We start from the raw sequence: 25,397 nt of genomic DNA on the forward strand, positions 1-25,397 counted from the left end.
ACAAGAACCAAAATGCAGCCCCTTCTAATAACTGCTAATAGCTGGTGTCTAATTGATTATCTTCCTGGCTGGCAGCGAAATCAGACATTCCTCAACACTGATAGGAGACCACAATACTCCACAAGGCCATCAAAATTTTTTTTAAAAAACAACACAACAAAAACCAGTTCTAGAGCAGAATGGGATAGTCCCTCCATTGAGATGTCTGAGTGGATGGTTGGCTTATAGGGCTGCCAGCCCACCACGGTTGTCCTTGAGTCTCCAGGAATTAAAGATTTATCTTTGATTAAAGATAATGTAATGTGATGGAATTCATCCAACCAAAGTTGGTAACCCCATTGGCTCACCCAACAGGGGTATTCAAACCAGACCCAGACATGACAGTGAACACATGGCTGACACTTCCATGCAAAACCCTGGAGTCAATGATTTTAATGAAGCATGCCATCCTGCCTGTTGAAATCCGGGGGAGAGGGAGAAAACTTGCAATATCTCCTTATCACCCAAACATACAGAGTGGACTCAGATGACAATAAAGTTATATCAGTTGATCTTGAACTAACAGGACCATCGCCCTTAGCCAGTGCCCTGAATTACAGCATCACAAGCAAATTAATAAAGATTAAAATGAAAACCCTGTTAGCTGGAAAGACTTGCTGGCTAAAACTTGTGTTGTTTCAGTTCCAGTATTGTTTACTTTTGACAGATTTAAAAATAAATATACTGCCTCTTTCAGAGCATTGGCGGTAACTAGAATATATGTTGATTTGGTTAATGACAAATTCCTGCTGATCAGAAACATGGGTTTTATTACTAAACTGGATTTTGCACAAGAAATGAAAGTTATCTGACCGGATGCAGTCTCTCTGAATCATGTTGCAGGATGGCTTCTGTCCACTTCGAGACAAATCAGTTTACGGGGTAAAGCATGGCCAAAAAGATCAGCTCGTCACTGAGTAAATAAAAGAGTCATTTCCTCAGATCCGGTTCCTCAGAATACTCAGGTTTCAGAGTAGCAGCCATGTTAGTCTGTATTCGCAAAAAGAAAAGGAGGACTTGTGGCACCTTAGAGACTAACCAATTTATTTGAGCATAAGCTTTCGTGAGCTACAGCTCATACACGGTATGCATCTGATGAAGTGAGCTGTAGCTCACGAAAGCTTATGCTCAAATAAATTGGTTAGTCTCTAAGGTGCCACAAGTACTCCTTTTCTTTTTTCAAAATACTCAGTATTCTCAGATTCTTACCTTTGCCTTATTTGCTAGTTCTTGCACTCTCTCTTCAAGTGATTTTTTTTAAAAATTCTAATTACAGCTGTTAAAGTTGTTACTGTAGCCAGAGTGTCCTCTAAATCTAATGTGATCAAATACTGCAGTGATGATGCCATGTAAGAACCTAAATAGAATGGAGTACATGACTTTCTGCACTCTGAAACTTTTAAGAATGTCTGTCTGTCACTGTCTATGGCTGACAACGTGCTGTTATCTAACATTTTATGCACCAAGTCTACTTTTTTGTGACTGTGTCCTTCATTTCCTTCACTGCAACCTTCAAATTCTATGATCCCACATCAAGATCTGCCTTGATGGGGCAAGCATCATCTTTGCCTCCCTGAATGCACAGTTTGGAGGAGGAGTTTTTCCTTTACGCATGTTTACTCCACATATCTGCCCTTTAGTATTCCCAAAAGAAATGAGGTAAAGCTTCAGTTGAAAAACTGAGGCAAATCTGCTCCAAAGGAGTAGCAAACTACAGAGCTAAAACCAATACATCCGCTTAATCAGTATATATGAACAGCCAGTTCTCTGTTTTACAGCATAAGTTTGATTACAATAATGATATTAATGATTTTAAAAACTCCTCTTCTGTTCCCTCAGTATATGTCTGAATCAAAACCTCTCCCTTGGACCTGCTGTTCTCAGTTATACTGGGGTACAGTCACTACAGTGGCATGATATCGATGCACCAAATTTTACAGCTGGAGTAATTGTTCTACTTCACTGACAGAATCTGAACCATATTTACCTGTGTTCCCTGCCCGACTACATTTTCTACCAAATGAACAGCATGCCATTTCTTCAATGATCCATTTTGAAAGTTCTTCTGGGACATTTCAGATCACCAGCTATTATAACTTTAGCAGAATTGTTCATTTTTAAGGGATTAGCCTGATGGCTTGGTAGAATGCCAGATTGCTCTCTTTTTGCAGCTACTGTTATGACTGCTTTCCACAATGTATCCATTTGAGATCCTCCCTCCTTAACTGGAAATAAATCTATTACTGGTGAAGCTCTTGGTGTCTTTTAAATGTAATCTCTGGTGAACAGCAAGTCCTGTGCTTGAAGCCAGAATTTTCCCACTGTTTATTGACTGAACTCAACAAATATCTCATTGAGATCCTGAGATGACTCAAGGTCACAACATTCACCTACCAGCACCGAGTCACTGGTCTGGACTTCTGAATTTTTCCAGATAGCAGACAGGCTTAAAGAGCAAAGCCATTTATAGACCCAGTTATTATAATGATGCACAGGAAGAAAAATAGATTTATAACAATCATAACATACAAAATGGTAATACAAATACTGAGAATTAGAGCTATGGAAAGACAAATACTGGATACTGGATCTATGACTACTACTAAACCAATAAACTGCTATCCCACCTGAAGCACACCATTCTAGAACAAAACATACAACAGAAACAGATTTCACTCTTTAACCTGAAATATAGAAGTTTTATGTATTGATACAACTCTTGCAATGACTTATTCCTGCTCTCTCCATAGTTCCTGCTCCCTACATAGTTGTTTATTGATTACTTTTTTAATGTAAACCAGCCATTTTTCCTGTAAGAACTACTTGGTTTCTTTATATGCACACTGAATATGTTAAACTTATTTCTGGAAAGAGGAAATCTTAATGTGTAAGCTTCTTTTCATCCTACAACTTTTAAACTGTTTTAAGGAAAGTAAAGTAAAAGCAATTAGCTTTTAAAAATAATTTTAAAACTGTGTTCAAACACCCTTCTATGGGATGTGGTCACAAACATGATACTTGTAAAACACTGCTGAAAGCAGTTTGGTTGTCATGTGGACAAGTCTTTATTACAGGGTTTGCTACGTTGTAATATGATTGCATGCATTGCAAAGCACATCTTAATTAATTCCCAAAGGCAAAGTGGGAATGTGCTAAGGCAGTTGTGAAAACATTCTAACTGCAGTTTAGACCTTGTAGTTCTGCTCTGAAAAGCGACTCTAAAAATGGCATTGTGGGATTCTGTATTTATTGTTGGTCCATTCTTTCTAGATCAAATATGCTCAGGTATAAAGATTTTTTTCCCCTTACTAGCCACGGTCTCATCATGAGATCCAAAAGTTAAAGCTTTCTGGTTCGTGCACCACCACCTGTAAGAGATTCTGTCAGCAAAATGCTGCCTTGCTTTGCCTCTGGCCAAACCCACTGTCCCCACTAAATTAGGCAGACTTTGGTCCAGCATGTGCAACTTAATTAATTCTGGGGAGGATCAGAGACCTCAAAGAGAATCCAGCTCCCTCACTCAAAACTGTGTTAGGTTTTCAATGCTAATGGAAGTAAAAACATAGTAAAAACATTTTTCACTAAAGTCAGCAGATCTGACTCTGAAAACACAGAGGGAGCAGAACTTTTGAGGGAAAAGATGCCATTTTTATATGGTCACTTTTCAGACCATAACCACCCTTTAAGCTAAACAGTTTTTTAAAAATGTTTTTTTTAACTTTGTGCTAGTGTGTTACATGGCACAAGAGACTTTCATCCCTAGAAAAACTCTGATAGGTGTTGAACAATAAACTGTATGTATTCTAAGCTATAATAATACATAAACATTTGCATTAGCTCCTATGGGCTTTGTCATTTCTGTATAGGGATGGGCCCAGACCCTCAAAGGGATGTAGTTGTCTACCTTCCTTTGATTTCATTTCTGCTGAAGTCAATAGGAACTGGGAGCCTAATTACTTTTGAGGACCTGGGCCATAAAGACTGAGTATTCATGGCAGACAGTTAGAGATGGGAAGATACTCACTGAAGTAAGTGAAAAGACTCAGAGATTCATTGATTCTAAGGCCAGAAGGGACCACTGTGATCATTTAATCAGACCCCCTGTATAGCACAGGCCACAGAACTTCCCCAAATTCCCACTGACTTCAGTGAGTTTTCATTCAGGTCCATAAAGCAGAAAAAACATTACACTGAAATCAAGTTACACTGTTCTGTTACTCTCATACTAACAGTAAGTATCTCATAGGCTGGAGCTAAATATGAGTTTGGTGCTTTGCATTTCTCAGTTGGGAGCAGTAAACTTCATCCACCTTCAGGACATAGGGTGAACTCACATCATGGGTTCCTGTCCACTACCAGGAGAGGGGACTCAGCAGTGTAAGCCCCCTGCAGCCTTTGCTTCACTGGGGTGCTCAGAACTAACCGATAAAATCCCCAAAGCGGGCAGGACTGACCCAGGAAGGGCTTAAAGGAGGCTGGTTGGGACCGGGAGCAGTCCAGATTTAAGGCCTGCCTCCACTGCAATAAAGAGGTGTGACTGAAGCACAGGTAGACATATCCGAAATAGCTTGTCTCTAACAAGATCAACGCTAGCTCACGTAACAATAGCGGTGTAGCTGTAGTAGCATGGGGGGTAGCAGAGGCTGGCTGCTCAAGCATGTACACAGCATCCTGTCCTCTCCTCTCAGTGCTAGGGTTTCTGTTACCCTTTTCTAGCTTCTCCACTAACACGTACAAACAAACCGCCATTAGATCAAAGCTTGCTTGGGTATGCCTTCATAAGCTGCAACCCCACCTCCTGATTACCGTGTAGACAGACCCAGAGTTCCTGTCTTAGGCAGCTGGTGCTGGAGAGGCTGCTAGGAAATTATGATTTAAAATTGGCTTCCCTGTGAAGCCCCTCTCTGGTGCAGCTGGCCCATGTGGCTGAATATAGCTCATTTAAAAAAATATTGCTTTTCAGAAGAAATTTAGGGGCAGATCCTCAGCTAGTGTGAATCAGTGTGTAGCTCTTCTGAAGTCAGAGCTAGGCCCACTTGCATCAGCTGTGGATCTGGTCCAGAGTGCCTTGTCAACATGTAGGTTAAAATACAGATCTAAGTATATGATAATACATGTGTTAAGGGAATAGAAACCCACTAAAAGTAAAATATTACAGGAATCGTTGCAATACACCTTCCAGGTGCATAAATCATCAATTAGCTTTTATACAGCTAAATAACAGAAGCATTTCCTCTCTTCTCAGTGCCATTGTTTCTGTTCCCCTTTTTCCAGTTTCCCCACAGTTACTTACAAACAAACCATCGTTTGTTCAAGTTCCTCAGATTTTTACACCATATATCAGGTGTTGAAGGGGGTAATTGAGTATATTGATTTCTAATTTAATAACATCATGGCACAATGCTTGCTAGGAAATGGTTCCTGTATGGTTGCAGAAGGATTCAGATACACTTTCTTTGCTCTGATGACAGGTTTCATAGTGGTAGCCATGGTAGTCCGTATCAGCAAAAAGAACGAAGAGTACTTGTGGTTCCTCAGAGACTAACAAATTTATCTGACCATAAGCTTTCGTGGGCTAAAGATATATATATATATATATATATATATCTTCCTACTGTATTTTCCACTGCATGCATCTGATGAAGCAGGCTTTAGCCCACGAAATCTTATGCTCAAATAAATTTATTAGTCTCTAAGGTGCCACAAGTACTCCTCCTCCTTTTTCTTTGCTCTGTTAAAGTGGTCACTTCTTTTATATTACTTAGTGTAAATGCCTCTCCGGTTTAGGAGTTTTTGTCACACAGTGTGCAAGCTTTCACCTCCCTGGGTTCTTGCCAACCCCCCACAATTGTGTGGGCCAACTAGCAATAGGGCAAAGCTGCAAAATTCAGAGCCAAATTGGTATCTCTATTTCAAACACTCCAAAGTTGGAGTATCCATATATGAAGTTTTGGTCCAATACAAAGAGAGAGATGTGAAATGTCAATCCACATCTAGGTATGGACTCTACCCCAGGCGCCCTCAAAGTTTGGGGTATGGATAATGGGTTTGATTTAGGCCCACTGTCTACTCCCAGCATTTGAAAGCTATTAGATTTTAGTCCTTGCCAAAATATTTTTGGACTTTGTGTATTTCATGTAGGGACAGAATGAGAAAACTGGAACCCTTCTGAAAAAGTGATCCTGCTAGAGGGGGGCAGAGGGCATACTAAAGATTTAGGATCTAAGGAGCTGAACCTTTCCCCCCTAAGTCAATGGCAAAACTCCCATTCATGTTAAACAGGCTCTAAGGAAAGTGACAAGGTTGGCAATTCAGCAATCAGTATGAGTGAAGAATTAGAGTATATTGAAAAATTTTGAAAGAAAAGCACCTTTAAGACTAAGATTTCATCTCAATAAGTTTCACAACATTAAATAATTAATCTTCACCACAATCTCCAATTTAAGTGGGAAAACTTAAAACTAAGGAGGTCAAAGAAATTTGCCGATTTCTCCTCCCTGGTGTAAGAATTTATCCCCACTCTTTCCCCCTTTCACAATATCTACAGGTTTCGGGAAAGACATATACTTCCTGCTGCCTTTTTTTTTTAAGGGAAACCTTCTTAGTTCCAGTTGGCTCTGATCCTGCATTCCTTATACATGCAAAACTTCCCTGGTTTCCAGAAGTGGGAACTCCTGGGAGTTCTCCAAAAGTTTGGGGCACACAAGGAAGGCAGGATGGGGCCTGTGGTGCCTACAGGGAAAAAAACCAAAAAACCCCACATTGCACATACCCTGCCATCCATTTCGATTTCAGTCAAATGTAGTGAAGAAAAGACCCAGGCTCAGGATGAATGAGTGCTGACCCCCAGTGATGTCAATGGGGCTACTCCTGTGAGCAAGTGCTTGCCAGCCTAAGGGTTCCACAGCTGGAGCCTTCGTTTTTTCAGATTATGAATGTCTGTGTCCTTTCTGGCTAGAAAGAATCATCATTATGCTCGGAACTTCTGCATGTTCCAAGCCCTGTACAGCCAGGAAATAATTCCACCACTACTGCACTCCCCCCGGCTTTCTGCAAAGCCCCCCTGTGCTGCCTCCCCAGCATCCTAGGGACTGAAGAGGCCTTTACACCTGCAGGCGGCCCATCCAGCTCTGCGGTACCCTCAGGGCCCAGGAAAACCAGGGCTGAGGCCCCCGGCCAAGCGAACCAGGGTGGATGGGGAGCGATGAGGTGGCTTGTTCCTGCATTAGGAGCGAGGGGGAATCCGTGGAGTCCCCTGGTTTCCTACCCACCCCCCGCACGGCCGCAAATCACGGGGCAGCCCGGGCCCTACCCCGTCCTCCCCAGCTTCGCGGAGGTGCAGCCGCAGAGGCAAAGCGCTAGACGTCTCTGCACCGCAGGCTGGACGGAGGGAGAAATTTTATAAACCCGCCTCCGACGAGCCCAGGGCCGCCGCTGACTGGCTCGTGCCCGGTCCGAAGGTGACTGATTCCCCCTCCCTCGAGCGAGGGCCAGGCCGGCAGCCGGCAGCCAGCGCCCGTCGGAGGCCAGCCCCTGACACTCCCTCCTGCGTTCCCCAGCCTGTGGTGAGCCCTGAAAGGGTTCCATGAAGTCACCAAGTTTTACAGTTCCTTGGGGCTGCGGGGGGTGGGGTGGGGTGGGTGGGGAGGGGAATCCACGTTTGGTGCTGGACAGGGGATGAGTGATCAAAGCTGAGCTAATGCTTCCTGTTGCAGCAGGGGCGATATATATACAACGTGCCTTTCATGTAGGGGGGAGTCAGCAGCAGGCTGCGAGGGGACCGGAGCTTTCACTGCCTCCCTGTCTAGCGTCCCCAGCTCCCTGAGGTTTCTCCCGCCGACCACAATGAACACGGTCCTGCGCTGCACGCTTGTGGTAAGTCCCTTCGCAGAGGTAGATCGGAGCCTTTGGAGGGCTGCAGATCCACTCTTCCCCTCGGTTTTTTTTCGTTTGCTCTTCCTTCTGGTTAACGTGTTCCAGTTTCATCACCGTGGGCTTTTGTGGTAAGATTTAAACTGGGACGGGGGCTTCCAGCGTCAGGAGAAAAGAAGATACTTTTATTACATAAGGTATTGACATCATTTGCTTTGCATTCATGTTCTTTCCTGCCTTACTCTTCCCCCGTCTTCGCAGGCTCACATCACTCTTACACTAGCAAAAACGATATGAGCTGGCAATGGATTTTTAGCTTGGGATGTTTCTTTTATGACTTATTAAAACTCCATATTTGCCTAGTCTTCCGAGTCACTGTTCGTTATTATTGCACAAGTGTCGATCAGTATCTTCAGGTCTTGGGAGAACATTCTTGCTTTAGGAAAAACGGTGTGACCACAGAATGTATTTAAAAGCACAGACAGATGATGTTTCTTTTGACTTTCTAAACTGCTCAATTTTGCTTTGTGTACACAAACAGAGGGTGAATTAGTAGTAGTGTCCTTCATGTCATTGCAGGAAATGTTATTGCTGGGGCAGCAGGTGTCTTCTAAGCCCCTGCTTTTAGTGGTTGGTTAAAAAGTTTGTTCCAGTGCTGAGACCACCACAGGTATACTTAGAACAATTTTTCAAAGATAGATAGATAGATAGATAGATAGATAGATAGATAGATAGATAGATAGATAGATAGATAGATAGATAGATAGATAGATCTTTGAAAAATTGCTCTAAGTATACCTATGGTGGTCTCAGCACTGGAACAAACCTTTTAAAATGTTGTTTAATCTATTTAGCTGTTTGGAAGTTAAAATTGCATTAAATCAATTTTTGAAATGTGTATAGACTTCTACTGTGTAATAAATATTTAAACAGTACTTGGTTGTTATAACAATGGACTATTACATATTCATATACAGTTACTTTTCTAGAATGTCTTAGCAAGTATCGTGACATTAATGTCCAGGTAATCTCTGATACAGTTAGAACTGAGTTACATATTCTAAAAGTTCATTAAACTGCATGTGTGTGTGTATATTCATGTAAAACAAATTAGAAGATTTCCAGTCACTGATGAGTAATGCATGTGTATTACTTTGGGTAGAATTTCCTGAAAGAGTTTTTTGAAAAACAAACCAAAGTAATTAATGGGGGCTGGAGGAAGAGCAAAAATTGTTATGTTTATGGTCAGCAAATTGAAATGTGAGACTAAAACCTTTTTATTTACCTTATATTATTATGCCTTTTTTTGTTTATATAAATGGACAGGAAGTTAAGTGTGGAATGTCAGCAATAACTTGTTACCAACTTGCCTTTCTATCTGTTCATCATAATGTAATAGCATTTAAACATTTTAATGTATTAGATTCCTAGTTAACTGTAATATAATAAACTGGTACATTTTCTAAAATAACAATTTACAATGAAATTAAACTTGATCTTCATTTTATAGCAGCATTGATATCACCAACAGACTTTCATGCACCAAGGAATGTGAAAAAATGCCAATAAGTTGTTACTGTATCCTGTTACTAATCCCCCACTTTATCTCATCTCCTAAATTTGATCTCTCTCTCTGCTATTTTGGATCTCTAATATGACACCCTTTTCTTGGTGTGCCTGTCTGGTCTGTCATGTGTAGGCAGCTGTTGTTTTAATCTACTGTAGCAATTTTGATGCTTTCTCATTTATATTTCTCTTCGGTCATGATTCAGCCTCTCCATTGAATAGGATTGCTACTAACTCACCATCTTCCTGACCAAACCTGAAGAAGAGCTCTGTGCAAGATCGAAAGCTTGTCTATGTCAGCAGCAGAAGTTGGTCCAGTAAAAGAGATTACATCGCCCACCATGTCATCTTCCTGGAAGAATACTATGTTTGTAGTAGTAGTAATTCTATTCAGTGTAGAGGCTTCATGTATCCATGACATGAATTCATACCTATGACAGTTGCATGGCATAGGTCTAGGTTATCTCAGAAATCCTGCTGTCACTATAAGATGTGTAATTTTACCTAGAGATTAATACATGATTTGAAGATCTGATGCATCTTTCCAGAGCTGTTCTGTTGGTTGGTTATTTTTTTTCTTCACTTCCTCATTCTCATCCTCACAGAGATTGTGAATCCTAGCTATGAAGAATATTTAGTTCACCGTTTCTCAAACCCAAGAGCAGCTGTCTGTCTGCTCAGACAGCTGAAAATGGAATAATACTAATTTAGACTTCCAGAGAGCCTTTATCCACAATTCTTAATGTAAAGGTGTAAATTTGTAAATACTGACAAAACAAAAGCTCTGTAAGGTAGGCTACATATCTCATTTCACTGACGAAGAAACTGAGGGCTTGTCTACACAGCAAGCTACAGTAACTCCTCACTTATCGTTGTAGTTATGTTCCTGAAAAATGTGACTTTAAGTGAAACGATGTTAAGCAAATCCAGTTTCCCCATAGGCATTAATGTAAATAGGTGGGGGTTAGGTTCCAGAGAATTTTTTTTCACCAGACAAAAGACTATATATATATAGTATATATATACACACACATACACACAGAGTATAAGTTTTAAACAAACAATTTAATACTGGTACACAGCGATGATGATTGTGAAGTTTGGTTGAGGTGGTGAAGTCAGAGGGTGAGATATTTCCCAGGGAATGTCTTACTGCTAAATGATGAACTAGCAATCAGCTGAGCCCTCAAGGGTTAACCCATTGTTGTTAATGTAGCCTCACACTCTACAAGGCAGCACGAATGGGGAGGGGAGACAGCATGGCAGACAGAGACAGAGACACACACCGTGTGTGAGAGAGAGAGAGATGCGCATTGCCCCTTTAAGTATGCTGACCCCACTCTAAGTACACTGCCTTTTTAAGTAGATCAGCAAGTTGAGACAGCAGCTGCTGCCAGGAAGCTCCCTCCATCCTGAGCCCTGTCGTGTCCTCCCCCTACTCTATGGAATTGGGGTAAGCGGGGTGCAGGAGCAGGGGGGAGGGGGACATCCTGACATTAGCCCCGTTCTTTCCTTCCCGTCCCCCCGCACAGCAATCGGGAGGCTCCGAGGAGCACCTCCAAGGCAGAGGGCAGGAGCAGCACATGGCAATGGGGGCAGGGACAGCTGAACTGCCTGGCAATTGATAGCCTGTAAGGCGGCTGCCATACGGGGAACTTAGGGGACCTGATAGGGGGGCTGTCGGTCCACCCTGGTTCCAAGCCCCCACCAGCTAGCTCCAACGGGCTGCTCTTCCTGCAAGCAGTGGACAAAGCAGGCGGCTGCCAAACGACATTATAAGGGAGCGTTGCACAACTTTAAATGAGCATGTTCCCTAATTGATCAGCAACTTAACAACGAAACAAAGTTAACCGGGACGACTTTAAGTGAGGAGTTACTGTACTGAGTGGCAAGCTGGTGTGCTGTAGATTCATAACCGGGCTTGTGTAATGTCCTGTGTGAACACTGCTATAGTGCAGTGAAAGTCCCTGAGTGTGGATAGAGCACTATGCTTTGAAGTCGCAGTACATTAAAACACACTCTGAAACTATCACAGCACTTGTAGCTGTGTCCACATGGCAAGGTAGCATGTGGCAAACTGGTGTGCTATAGATTCACGCCCTGGCTTGTAGCGCAGTAACTTGCCATGTAGACAAGCCCTGAGACAGAGGTTAAGATCCACATCTTTCAAATACTGGTGCCTATAGTTGGCACCTACATTCATATTTAGGTATAGTATCTAAATAAGTGCCTGGTTGTTAGAGTTGCTGAACACATGTGCCTTTCATTCAAGTGAACTAGGTAACAAAGTTTGAAAATGTGTGCCCTAAATGACTTGCCTGGGTTAATATAGCAAGTATACGGTTAAGCCAGAGAGACAAACCAGATCTCCAGGTTCTCAGCCTTGTGCTTTAACCACCAGCCTACTTCCTCTCACATTAAGGGAAAAAAGTATTGGCTAGATATCTTTCTAAAAGATTAAATTGGACAATTCAATAATTAAGAGATCTCAGTTTGTGCAATTAGGGTCTGATCCTTTGATGAGCTGGAAGGCCTTGTTAATTTGTCATATAGCCGTTGAGTTCCGTTTGCAGTTTAAGGGTATCTTCTGCATTTTTCCAGATGTGGAGAATACTGTACTAAATATAAAGAAAAGGAGTACTTGTGGCACCTTAGAGATTAACACATTTATTTGAGCATAAGCTTTCGTGAGCTACAGCTCACTTCATCGGATGCATTCAGTGGAAAATACAGTGGGGAGATTTATATACACAGAGAACATGAAACAATGGGTGTTACCATACACACTGTAAAGAGAGTGATCAGGTAAGGTGAGCCGTTACCAGCGGGGTGGGGGGGTGTGGGGTGGGACCTTTTGTAGTGATAATCAAGGTGAGCCATTTCCAGCAGTTGACAAGAACATCTGAGGAACAAAGTGGGAGAGAATAAACATGGGGAAATAGTTTTACTTTGTGTAATGACACATCCACTCCCAGTCTTTATTCAAGCCTAAGTTAATTGTATCCAGTTTGCAAATTAATTCCAATTCAGCAGTCTCTCCTTGGAGTCTGTTTCTGAAGTTTTTTTGTTGAAGAATTGCCACTTTTAGGTCTGTTATCGAGTGATCAAAGAGATTGAAGTGTTCTCCGACTGGTTTTTGAATGTTATAATCCTTGACGTCTGATTTGTGTCCATTTATTCTTTTAGGTAGAGACTGTCCAGTTTGGCCAATGTACATGGCAGAGGGGCATTGCTGGCACATGATCACTGTCGTTACAGTGTGTATGGTAACACCCATTGTTTCATGTTCTCTTTGTATATAAATCTCCCCATTGCATTTTCCACTGAATGCACCCGATGAAGTGAGCTGTAGCTCACGAAAGCTTATGCTCAAATAAATTGGTTAGTCTCTAAGGTGCCACAAGTACTCCTTTTCTTTTTGCAGATACAGACTAACACGGCTGCTACTCTGAAACCTGTACTAAATATGCTGCAGTTAGATTACATGAAGAATTCAACATGGCGTTTAGGTTGTTGAGTGCTTTCTGGGACTGCTTCTGCTCCCACTGCAATCAGACAAACATCCCAGTAACTCCAAAGGGCCCAAGCCCTTTATGTAAAAAAAAAAAAAAAGCAATGGTGGAGTTGTGTAAACCCTTTATGAAGAGATCCCAAACCACATGAAACCTGCTTGATTTTAGCTTCTGTTGCACACCTGAAACACAGCCTTTGTTTGCCAAAAGGTTTGCTGAGTTTGGGCTGAGGTTCAAGTGCACCTATGACCAATTATGACTTTGGGTGGAAAGTATGTAAAGCTCAGTCATTTTGCAAGTGTTCCATGGCAAAACAAGTCGAACTTGGTGATTTCAGATGGATTTTGCTTTTGGATTAATAACACCTTCCCCCAAAAAGTAACAATCAAGGGGTGCAATCCCACAAGAAAGAAAGCCTGGAACATTTTGCACAAACCAGGACCACATATCTGTACAGATCTAACAATTGCCTATTTAGAATGTGATCCTCTGAGATGTCCACTGCCTTTAGTTTCCATTGAAGTCTTCGGAGTTGAGGTTACTTCGCATCATCCAGGATGAGGCCCATAGGAAACATAACATAGTTCCTATTAATAAGTAAACATACAAGTATTTGAGACACCACAGATTTTTTTTTTTAGAACAGTCGATAACCTGTGGTACCACAGATAGTGTTGGGAGGTAATTGATGTTCATTTTTTAATGATGTAGATGGAATAAGATGTCAATCATTCTTTGTTTGTCTGCACTGGTAAAGGTATTCCAGTTTCTAACACAGAGGTTAATATGCAGTGGAAAGGAGTATTTTGTAATCCCTGTGAAGTGTACAGTGTATGAAAAAAGGCTGTGACATAAATTGAAAGTGGATACAAGAATTTTCACACAATGTACAATGAAACCTTAGGACTCACCACCACAAGATATTTTGTGGATAAAATCATCAGCAAGATTTGAAAAGCACTAGATAGGTCTATAAATAAGAATAGCACCTGCAGTTACGTGAGATAAAATTTACAAGGTCTGTCCAGACTCCTGCTTCAGAGTATGAGGTGATCATGAGCTGAGTTCAGGAAAATAAATTTTTCCCATGGGGTCAATTCTGTTGAATTTACTCAGAGGTGAGTAGTCCCAATGAGGTCTTTGAAGTAATTAGGATTTGGTAGTAAGGAAAGTGAGGAAGTTTAGGCCCATGCTTTTAGTATCTCAGTTAGCCAGGTGACAGGATTCTCCTCCCATCCCATTCCCCGGTCTGAAAAATTTTGCATACTGTCAAAGACAGGATGATAGGATTAGACGGCCATTGATCTCATCCAGTTTGGCGATTCACGATGTGCTGTTTTGACTCACTAAACTATTAGTAGTGTGAAGGCTTTTTAATGTTGTCAAGGTTCCTTCCCCACTCTGAACTCTAGGGTACAGATGTGGGGAACTGCATGAAAGACCCCCTAAGCTTATTCTTACCAGTTTAGGTTAAAAGCTGCCACCACCAAAGTGTTACACAAAGAACAGGGGAAGTACCCACTTGGAAATGTCTCCCCCCAAAAAATATCCCCCCAAGCACTACATCCCCTTTCCAGGGGAAGGCATGATAAAAATCCTCACCAATTTGCACAGGTGAACACAGACCCAAACCCTTGGATCTTAAGAACAATGAAAAAGCAATCAAGTTCTTAAAAGAAGAATTTTAATGAAATTTTAATGAAAGGGCCTTCCCAAAGGCTTTCCATAGTTCCTGCCAGGAAATTAGTTCCTGCATCTGTGAGGATGTCGGAGGACCAACCTACCCTGGCAAAAATGTCTGCTAGTGCCTGGCACACACTTTTAGCCCTGGTGTTGCTTAGAGCTACTGCTTCCGGCCATCGGGTGGCAAAATCCATGAAAGTCAGTATGTACTGCTTTCCTCTGGATGTCTTTTTCGGAAAAGGACCCAGAATATCCACAGCTACTTGCTGAAATGGAACCTCAATGATGGGAATGGCTGAAGAGGGCCTTTGACCTGGTCTTGGGGTTTTCCCACTTTTTGGCACACCTCACAAGACCGGACATAGGTAGAAACATCCTTGCCCATTCCCTCCCAGTGGAATGACCTCCGAAAACAGTCTTTGGTCCTGTTCACCCCAGCATGGCCACTAGGATGATCGTGGGCTCAGCTCAAGAGCTTTACCTGGTACTTAGTTGGAACTACCAACTGTCTCTGAGGATGCCAGTCTTCATGGTGTCCACCAGACAGAGTTTCCTTGTATAAAAGTCCTCTTTCTACAACAAACCTGGATCGATTAGAAGAGCTGAGAGGCAGTGGATTTCTCCGTGCCACCATCCAAGCTCTCTGGAGGCTTTCATCTGCTTCCTGTTTGGTCTGGAACTGTTCCCTTGATGCTGGAAACATCAGTTCCTCATTGGATTGTGGACCTAGGCTTGGTCCCTCTGGAAGCGATGTAGGGGATGGCGCTGTTTCCGTTGACTGTGAACCGCTGTCCACTGGTGCACTATGTTGGGGTTCAGGTTCCGGCTGAGCTTCTTGTGTAGGGTTCTGCTGCCGGTTCAAGTTCGCTGGGGCCCTCTGGTGTTGGGGTTGCAAGTACTGTATTCAGTGCTGGCAATGGGTCTGGTGATGGTTGTTCTGCCTGTTCTGGTTCTGGGGCTAGCTCTGTCTGGGTCTCTGGGACTGGATTCACTACTGCTGTTGCTGTTGTTGGCATGGGGTCCGGTTCCATCACCTCTGACCAGGTCCTGGTAGAAGTTTCTGGAACAGAGCTAGGCATGACAGCTTGTTTAGCCTGGCTGCGGGTGATCATTCCCACCCTCTTGGCTAGCTTCACATGATTGGCCAATCTTCCCCCAGCAGCATGGGGATGGGATAATCATCATAGACTGCAAAAGTCCACATTCCTGACCAGCCCTTGTACTGAACAGGCAACTTGGCTGTAGGCAAATTGAAAGAGTTGGACTTGAAGGGTTGAATTGTCACTTGAATCTCTGGGTCAATTAAATTTGGGTCCACTAAGGAAGTATGGATAGCCGACACTTGTGCTCTGGTGTTCCTCCACGCGGTGACCTTCTTCTCACCCACACTCACAGTTTCCCTCTGCACTGAGGGTATCTGGGACGTATCTGGGCCTGAGGACCTCTGGTGTGATTCCGGTGCAATGAACTGTAATCTGTTGGGGTTCTTGGGGCAGTTGGCCTTCACATGTCCTGGCTCGTTACATTTAAAACATCGTCCAGCTGACGGATCACTGGGGCGAGGTGGGTTGCTGGAGAACGGTGTGGCAGGACGATAAGGTGTCTGGAGTGTTCCTTGGTGTGTAGTTGGGGCCTTGGGCTTCCCCCAGTAGTAGGGTGTGGTCTGAGGGTTTCCCTTCTGGTATCCGCTCCAACTGCGACCAGGGTTGTTCCTCTCTCCTACCTCCACCTGTTTTGTTCCGGCTTGCCCCGCCTCTCTGGTGGTCAGGGACTGCTCGTATCGATCAGCCTAAGAAGCAAGACTTTTTGCTGAGTCCATTTCCTTATCCCATAAACACTGTTTTATTTTCTCCTTGGACATCTTCAGGAATTGCTCCTGAGCTATCAAATCACACATTCCATCAAAGCTAGTGACACCCCTTCCTTGGACCCATTTATCTAACAGATCCTTCATCTGGTTTAGATAAGCCACATTACTTAGTCCAAGCCCTCTCTTAAGGGTTCAAAATTTTACTCTGTACGTTTCAGATGTAATTTGAAATTGCTTTAAAAGCAAATCCTTGAACTTATTATAGTCAGAAGCCTCATCAATAGGCATCTTATTGAATATGTCCAGAGCTCTTCGAGTCAATTTTGCGACCGATGTGGTCATCTTGTGAGCTTCAGGAATTTTATGGAGAGTGCACATTCTCTCAAAGGTGAGAAAATATTCAGCAATATCACTGGATACATCATACTGTGGACATAGTCGCTCCTATTTGTGGATTGTTGGAGAAGGATGGTTAGGGTTATCCAGTAGATTCCGCTCAGCCTTTGCCTTCTCCATCTCCAGTGCATGATTCCTCTCTTTTTCCTTCTCCGCCTCAGCATGCTTCCTCTCCCCAGGCAGAGACAAAAAAACTCTAACTGCTTTCAGCTTAAAACCTGTTTCCAAGCAGCCCAAAGGAAAAAAAAATGTCCTTTTAAAATCTGTGCTTCTGGTTCAGAAAATCTTAAATTGATCTCAAAATGATTTCAAATTAATCTCAAATTGATCCCACCGCTCTGCCACCATGTCAAGGTTCCTTCCCCACTCTGAACTCTAGGGTACAGATGCGGGGACCTGCATGAAAACCCCCCGAAGCTTATTCTTACCAGCTTAGGTTAAAAGCTGCCACCACCAAAGTGTTACACAAAGAACAGGGGAAGTACCCACTTGGAAATGTCTCCCCCCCAAAAAAATATCCCCCCAAGCACTACATCCCCTTTCCAGGGGAAGGCGTGATAAAAATCCTCACCAATTTGCACAGGTGAACACAGACCCAAACCCTTGGATCTTAAGAACAATGAAAAAGCAATCAAGTTCTTAAAAGAAGAATTTTAATGAAAGAAAAAATAAAAGCATCACCTCTGTAAAATCAGGATGGTAAATACCTTACAGGGTAATCAGATTCAAAACATAGAGAATCCCTCTAGGCAAAACCTTAAGTTACAAAAAGATAGAAAAACAGGAATATACATTCCGTTCAGCACAACTTATTTTATCAGCCATTTAAACAAAACAGAATCTAACGCATATCTAACTAGATTGCTTACTAATACTTTACAGGAGTTCTGACCTGCATTCCTGTTCTGGTCCCAGCAAAAGCATCACACAGACAGAGAGAGAACTCTTTGTTCCCCCCACCCCGTCCCGCTTTGAAAGTATCTTGTCTCCTCATTGGTCATTTTGGTCAGGTGCCAGCGAGGTTATCTTAGCTTCTTAACCCTTTACAGGTGAAAAGGTTTTTCCTCTGGCCAGGAGGGATTTAAAGGTGTTTACCCTTCCCTTTATATTTACGACAAATGTCATTTCTGGTATTTCAATACTATAGGCCGTATTGTGCCACTAAACTTTAAGCAGGACCTTCCCATTTATTTCAATTGAGAGTTCTGTTTAGGAACTGATGGCATGATTTAGCCCTCTGTTTTCACTTCATTCAAATACCCTGAAAAGCAAAGCCGCAGAATTCTGAGATTCTACTTTGTATCCATTACAAACACTGCAACATTTTTGACAAAGTGAAATTGAATCATAATTTATCAAGTAGGAAAATATGCTTCAGGATGGACTTGGAGTTCAAAACTGAAACAGATTTATCTCTTTCAGTACATTAAACATTATTCTATGGTCTGCTACCCAAAACCACAAAGCCAAGCCAAATAATAATATTTTCATACTCTGAAAAACTACTTTCCTTTCTCCCAATGAAGTGATTTAAGGGAATGATGCTTGAAGGATTTTGCTGTATTTGCTGTATTTTTACTGTATTTCATTTTTAATTTAACAGAGAAAAGAAAGCAGCTATTTGTCTTACATCTGAAAATAAAAGGAAAGGGTGTGTACTGCTTTTCATGCCCAAGGTTTAAAATAAAGTAATAAGATCACTTTATTTCTCTTTCTAAAGCCTCTTCTAAAGGCTCAGAGGGGGAAAAAACTGTCTGATGTTGCATTTGGCAGATCCTCTGACTTCTCTGTGCAGATTGATGTAAAGTGTGTGTGAAAAAATGTTGCTTTAGGCCCATGTGTTGAGTGGCACTGCCAAAGGATTGCTTTTTAGTCTTGTGTAACTAATTTTGAATAATATGTTAAAAGGCATTAAACATGTTAAACAAACAATACATAAACATAGAACTATTTGAAATTTTGTTTAAAAGATCATCTAAGTTAGCCACAGACTTTAGAGGGTTTCTGGACATATCAATTATGACTAAAGAATCATGTATTATTTCATTATTTTTCATGCCATTGACCAATTTAAAGGTTATATGAAAGTCTTTAAGATCGATCCCAAATCTTCTTGGAAGAGATCTAAATTCTGTGCGATTTAGCACCTCTTAGCAAGATTGGACCTTTAGGGTCCAATAGGAACCTTCATAGGATTGGACCTATGATGTGACATCAGAGATCAATTTAGGTGAGTGGATATTGTTCTTTTTCTAATGCATATGGCATGAGATTTTTTTTGGTGTACAAGAATTTTTTTTCCCAGTATCATTTCAGAATTGAATTGTGTTTTTGTTTTGTTTTGTTTTTTTAAATTGAGCCTTAAGTTCCAGCAAACTGACAAATAACTTCTGTCGACCTTACTCTGTAGCAAAACACCTGTTGCTCTACATTTGTCCACTGCTGAGTTTGTAGTTATGGTGTAAGGGCTCAGTCCCACAAGGTACTCAGTATCATTAACTTCAGAGGGTGCTGGGGAAGTTCAGGGAATACCCTACAGAATCAGTCCCAAGTTGCTGTGTACGGTTGGCTGTTTTCAGATAGCACCCTGATTTTCTGTGCAGTAAATATTGATCCCATTCATGGACCTAGTTTCCCACTCCTCGGTCCATTGGAGTCTGTCTATTGACTTCAGTGGGAGTGGGATGAGGGTCTGAGCCAGCCATGGTTGTGGGCTCCTGGAAGGGAGATGCGGCACTTTGCATCAGTCTTCTGGATGGTAGATGAGGAGCCCTCACTACTAATGAAAAGAGTCCTGTCCAGCACTGCTTGGTCTGAATGGCAGTGGCCAGGGGGGCTTTAAATCTGGGCATAGAAATCAGGGGAATCTTGAAAGGATTCTCAAGGATCCAACAAAGTACTTGCAAAGACTAAGTCCAGTGTTTTTTTTTTTCTCTGTTACGTTCTCTTTTCTTTAATACTGGTTTTTCAGAGCCTGTGTCTGGTAGTAGCATAGAATGGCAATTGTGATTGAAAGTGATAGTCGTTATATGTACAAAGGTTGAGGCTAACTGTTGAGTTTATGATTTGGGGCATGACTGGTTACGGTAGACTCCTTGTGCAGTGCCTGTAGGGTCTATTACAGGAGTGGATGGGGGAGGTTCTCTGGCCTGCAATGTGCAGGAGGTCAGACTAGGTGATCATGATGGTCCATTCTGGCTTTAAAGTGTATGAATCTATGAGTAAGGGATTAACTGGACATCCATTCATTACAGTTTTTTCAACCATTGTTTGTGACTCACTTACATAAATTCAAGACAGACTGTTTTTTCCTTCAAAGTAAAACGTGCCTGTTTTGGATTTGGTGGTTAAGTAGTGATGAGTTCATGTGATCTAGTGCCAAATTCTGCTCTCAGTGAAACTGTATTGAAGCCAATAGACTTGTAGTAGTTTAAAAGTCAAGAATTTTACCCTTAGTATTTAGAGTACCATGAAACGGTAAAAAGTCCAAAGTCTAACTTTAAAAAAAAAACTAATTGAAGCTCTGTTTCCGCCTACTAAAAATCCTCCTAAAAGCCTTTTAATTTCAGTATTGCTGCCATCTAAAATCTAAAATCCTCTAACATTTTTGCTCAGGGTAGGACACATTTTCACTGTTTTTACAAAAATGGTCAGGTATATGCAATGTAATTGAATTTCCCATCTTTTCTCTAAGTTGTGTGAATGAATTCAAGTCACTACTTTCCATTAACCAATAGGCATTCAGACAAGAGGTTTCTGTCAACTTTTTGTGTTTTTTCAGATAACAAATATATCAAACGTATCTCTGGAGTTAAGATGACGGTCTGCATCTTCAGCTAGTGTCAATGGGCTTCATTGACATCGGTGGAAGTATGCCCCATTTGCCCCAACTGAAGTTCTGGCTCATCAATATAGTTAATTCAATATACTGTTTTTTCTGTTTAGGCCACCAGCCCAGCAACTGAGGCTGTGCTTTCATTTACTCTAAAATGCCTGTTTCTTATGAGCGGTGGTGTAGTGCTTAATATTTTCTTTCAGCCTATTCTAGCCACAGGCCTTTCACATTAATAGGAGTTTTGCCTGAATGAGGAATAGGCTTAGTCCCATGTGGGCTGGGTGTGGGGGGAGCCATCTGCTATATAAAGCGTCATACACACCTAAGTTAGGAATGATCCAAAATGAAGCAGACGCAGAAAAATGTAAGCTCTTTGGGGCAGAGACTGTGTGTTTGAACAGCACCTGCCACAATGGGATACTAGTTCATGAGTAGGGCTCCTGGGCACTCTGGTAATACAAATAATAATAATGCTGTGTAATGCCTCTCTGCACATACTTCTATAACACTTCTGAAAATCAGGTAGACACCTAACTGGATTCTGGAGCTTAACATTAGGCCTTCAGTTTACACAGTCCTGACCAGAATGCCAAAAGTGTTGTATCTTAAGTTGTATCTTAAGTGTGTTGTATCTTAAGTTGAAGATATTCCTCTGAACAATATATTTCCTTGCCTTGGTCTTAAGGGGTCATTTTGCTGGGCCTACAGAACTGTGGTAGGGCAATGAGACATGGGAATGACGTTCTGTGAATGTATGGATGAATAACATGGCACTGGGTTGAAACGAAGTGTAATATCTGCTAGGACATTGAGACACACATTTGATTTATGCCTGTAATGTTACTTAAAAACCTCTAACAAAACAGAATAGCACAGTACTATCTACTTATGGATGAGACAATGAGGGCAGTCTGGATTATTGCATTTATACATCTGCACAAAGTGTGTTTCAAGGAATAGAAGAAGAATATTGCCTAGTGCCTGTGGTATTTTTTTCTTTTTAAAACAAACAACCTGGCCTGCTGAATGCTCTTCTTTCTCTTTTATATCCACATTTAGATTATTTTGGCTGCTGCTCCACCATAATATTACGTGGGCATCTGTGCTTACCAGGGTAGAGATTCAAATGAGTAGATTCACCCATGCACAGGTCTATTTGTTTTCTTTACCCCCACCAGAATGGACCTCGCTGGTCCCAAACGCTATATTTATATTAACTCCCCTCTGAACCTGGCTGGAAGAATTTGCTTATAATTTTTAATGAGTTGCATCATTTAGGACTAGATCCTGCCATGCAGTGAGTGCCCCTGTCTTCTTCACTGTCTCCCCTGCCATCTGTCCCTGATGATGGGAGCTGAGCTCTTTTGAAAAACTGGCCCAACCCCTACAACAAAATCTCATGCTTTATGGCCTCCCCTATATGGTCTTCTGTGGAAATCGGCAGCTTGTGACAAGGGGCCAAATCCTGCTCTCCTTACTCACACATGTCACAAGGGGAATGCCTGGGTGCTGAGAACTCTGGGAAATGTGTTCCCTGTGAGTGCACAAAGAGAGAATGAATGGCAAGAGCTAGAGTTCTACAACTGCAGTAAGAGATGGCTTGTCTTCTGTGGAAGCATTCAGATGCATTACAGTGTAGAGATATTCTGTACCCAGGACCTGCTGTAATTTCCATTCGAGCTGCATAATTATTTTCACATAATGCCAGCTTCCCATCTGTGCTGAGTACTATCTGAAGCTCCCAGAGCTCCATAAACATCTAAATTACAGCATTTGGCTTAGAAGTGTCATTCCAGTTTCTCCACCCCACACTGAAGTCTGACAAATGCTGCTCTAATGTGCTGTGTATGCCCAGGCAAGTGTGTAGGATAGTCGGGAGGGTGGTTTCATTCTTGCTAAATGATCTGTCTGATGAAGGGGAAAACAAACCCTAAAAGGAATCTTGGACTGTTAACAGCAACGATTTATGAGATTATCAGGCCTCTTTTCTTACTAGAGTAATAGTCAGAGGTTTACCAAGGGTGAGTATGCGGCTCATCAGTGAAAAGCCATTCATTTTTCAAAAACGTACTACACCCTCTTTTTAAATAGCTGTGAATCAGATCCAGACATTTAAGAAAAACAGAGCTGTAAATCATCAAGACAAATTCGAATTAGAAATAAAGCACCCATTTTTAACAGTGAGTGTGATTAACTATTGGAACAAAGTACTGAGGGAAGGGTTAGATTCTCCTTTTTATTATGTCTTCAGATGAAGACTGGATGCCTTTCTGGAAGACATGTGTAACTATAGCATCCCTGTGACCATCATGGAGTCCGTTCTGTGGGCAGCTCCGGCCAAGAAAAGGCATGCGTAGGAATGCAGCAGGGAAACTCCCTTCCACCCCACGGTGCTGGAACAATTTGTATAGTGGGGGTGCTGAGAACCATTGAACCAAACTGTAAACCCTGTATCTGATGGAAACCACTTCAAGCTAGGGGGTGCTGCTGCACCCCAGCACTCCTAGTTCCAATACCTATGCTTCCACCCCAGAAACTCCTGTTCCAAATCCCCCAGAGTACATACACACACACACAATACAGTGGAATAGTACAATAAATATAGGAAAGGGAAACATTTATTTATTGAGGGATGAATGGAGAAAAACAACAGGAGGAAGAGATGGGGGAACAGTAAAACAGTGTTACATCTAACACAAGGACCCATCAGGCCAGTGGTACCACAATATAAAAGGATAGACACTGAGTCTAGATTCAGAGGTTAGGAATCCTGGGTAGAGTTCCAGTCCAACAGTGAGTCTTGAGTCATCTTCCACACCAGTAAACTTTCCCCAGCAAACCCTTCTGGTGCCCTCTTCTGCTGCTCCAGACAAACCCACACAGAGCAACAACCTCCCCACTTAACTAGCTATAACTTCCTTCCTTATTCCCAACACAAGGTCACAAGCCCTAGTATGCATAGCCCCATGCAGCGCTGGGTGACAGTGATACTGAGACTGGCTGTGGTTTGGCCTTCTCAGGTGATCCCTTCTTGGCACAGTGTTCCTCCGGGCTCCTGTGCAGGGACATCCCTGGTCAGCTGCTCTGTCTCTCCCAGGCTTCAGGCTGGTTCTTGGCTGCTTCTGTATGTGAGGGCCTGCTCGATTTGGGGCTCTTGTCTGGAGCTCCAGAAACACACACTCCCCTGTGGCTTCCCTACCTTAATTCCCCTCCCTTTGGAAAAACAAGGCCTTCCTCTGCCTTAGGTTTTAAAAGAGTCGTGCTCTCTAAACCCCAAGGGAGATACACAGGCTTTAGTCACGCATAGGTTATTGAGCTCAATGAAAGGGTACTGGGTGAAATTCTATGCCCTGTGTTATATAAGAGGTCAGATGAGATGATCTCGTAGCCCTTTCTGGTCTTAAAATGTATGTATGAAGCCTCTGCTGCCATGGGGCTAAGCCTCCCCAAGCCTCGGCTAATGCTCCCCGCCACGGCCCCAGACTGTAGTAGGGCTCAGTGCTCCTCTGGACAACCAGGACTCAGACAGGCAGGTGGATCAGGGTGGATTGGGAAGATGGGTGGGCCGGGGTGGCTTGGGCAGGCTGGCCAGGTGGGGCTTAGGGCAGCTTAGGTGGGCGGGCCGGGGTGGCTTGGGCAGGCTGGCCGGGGCTCCTCTGGCCCCAGCAGGTGAGAGTGGAGAGATGGAGTGGGGTCACAGTCTTGGGTGGAAGGGGTGGGGCCTCAGGTGGAAGGGAGGGGCAGGGGGCTAGCCTCCCTGAATGGGGAGTTGATGCGCCATCCATATGTGCTGCACTTCCATACATTTTCTAATGGAGGACTGGATTAATCAGGGGCGGCAAAGAATGCCTTTTGACCCCTAACAAGGCAGCAGAGACCAAAAGTCAGTACAATCTGATACATAGGTGCTGGAACTAGGGTCACTGGGGTGCTCCCACACCCTCTGGCTTGAAGTGGATTCCATTATATACAGGGTTGACAGTTTGGTTCAATGGCTCTCAGCACCCCCCCCCCACACACACACACTATACACATTGTTTCAGCACCCCCGATTGAATAGCTGTTTGGAAACCTGCATGATAATCAAGTGATGGTCAAGTGTCCACATCTCCCATTGATATCCGTTTTGGTTTTGTGCCTGAAGGAGTTTTGCTTATGTAGAGTGCACATCTGGTTCCCTTGAATGGAGCCTCAATACAGAGGCTAATGCTGAATGGGCATAGAATGTGAGATACCACTTATACCTAGAGATGGTTCTTCAGGGTGAGGGTAAGGGCACATCGGTGGGATGGTGTGGAGAAGCTTGTGTTGCCATTGCCTGTGTTACATTTGTTCTTTGTATCAACAGAGAATTATGGAGCTAGAGCTATCAATCCAGCACCACTGATGGACAGCCAAATATACTTTAAATAAATAATGTTCTCCTTGTATAAAGCTTCATATTCAGTTCTCATTATAATCCATTCCAGAAGATGAATCCCTCAGTAACACACACATGCTTGTTTTCCACAAATAGCCACAAACAGAGGTAATGCATAGGAACTGATTCAGATAATGTTTGTAAAACCAACAATATTTAAAAGAGTAGCAATGAACAGAATGCACAATGTTGGGCTGGAGCAGAGTTCTGGGTCCCAGGGCCGTGCCCATACCTACTGATATCACATGTATCATAGCACTTCAT

At 42.6% G+C, this 25,397-nt stretch overlaps 1 protein-coding gene across 3 annotated transcripts in view; it reads left to right on the forward strand.

The window, feature by feature from the left end:
- Positions 1 to 25,397, forward strand: part of TNFRSF11B (TNF receptor superfamily member 11b) — an 87,387-nt gene that overhangs the window by 44,766 nt on the left and 17,224 nt on the right. Inside the window, exons 1-2 of one of the 3 annotated variants that reach the window (XM_073330259.2) lie at positions 7,719 to 7,914; positions 25,062 to 25,241. Coding sequence is in view for 1 of the 3 variants with exons in the window: in XM_078851430.1 (XP_078707556.1) it covers positions 7,885 to 7,914 (30 nt within the window). In the remaining 2 variants the exon portion in view is untranslated. Of the gene's footprint in view, positions 1 to 7,717; positions 7,915 to 25,061; positions 25,242 to 25,397 lie in introns of those variants that run through there. The other 2 variants (XM_073330262.1, XM_078851430.1) reach the window with 2 other exon arrangements.

The sequence above is a fragment of the Lepidochelys kempii genome, chromosome 2, assembly GCF_965140285.1.
Source record: "Lepidochelys kempii isolate rLepKem1 chromosome 2, rLepKem1.hap1, whole genome shotgun sequence".
Taxonomy (NCBI): Eukaryota; Metazoa; Chordata; order Testudines; family Cheloniidae; genus Lepidochelys; species Lepidochelys kempii.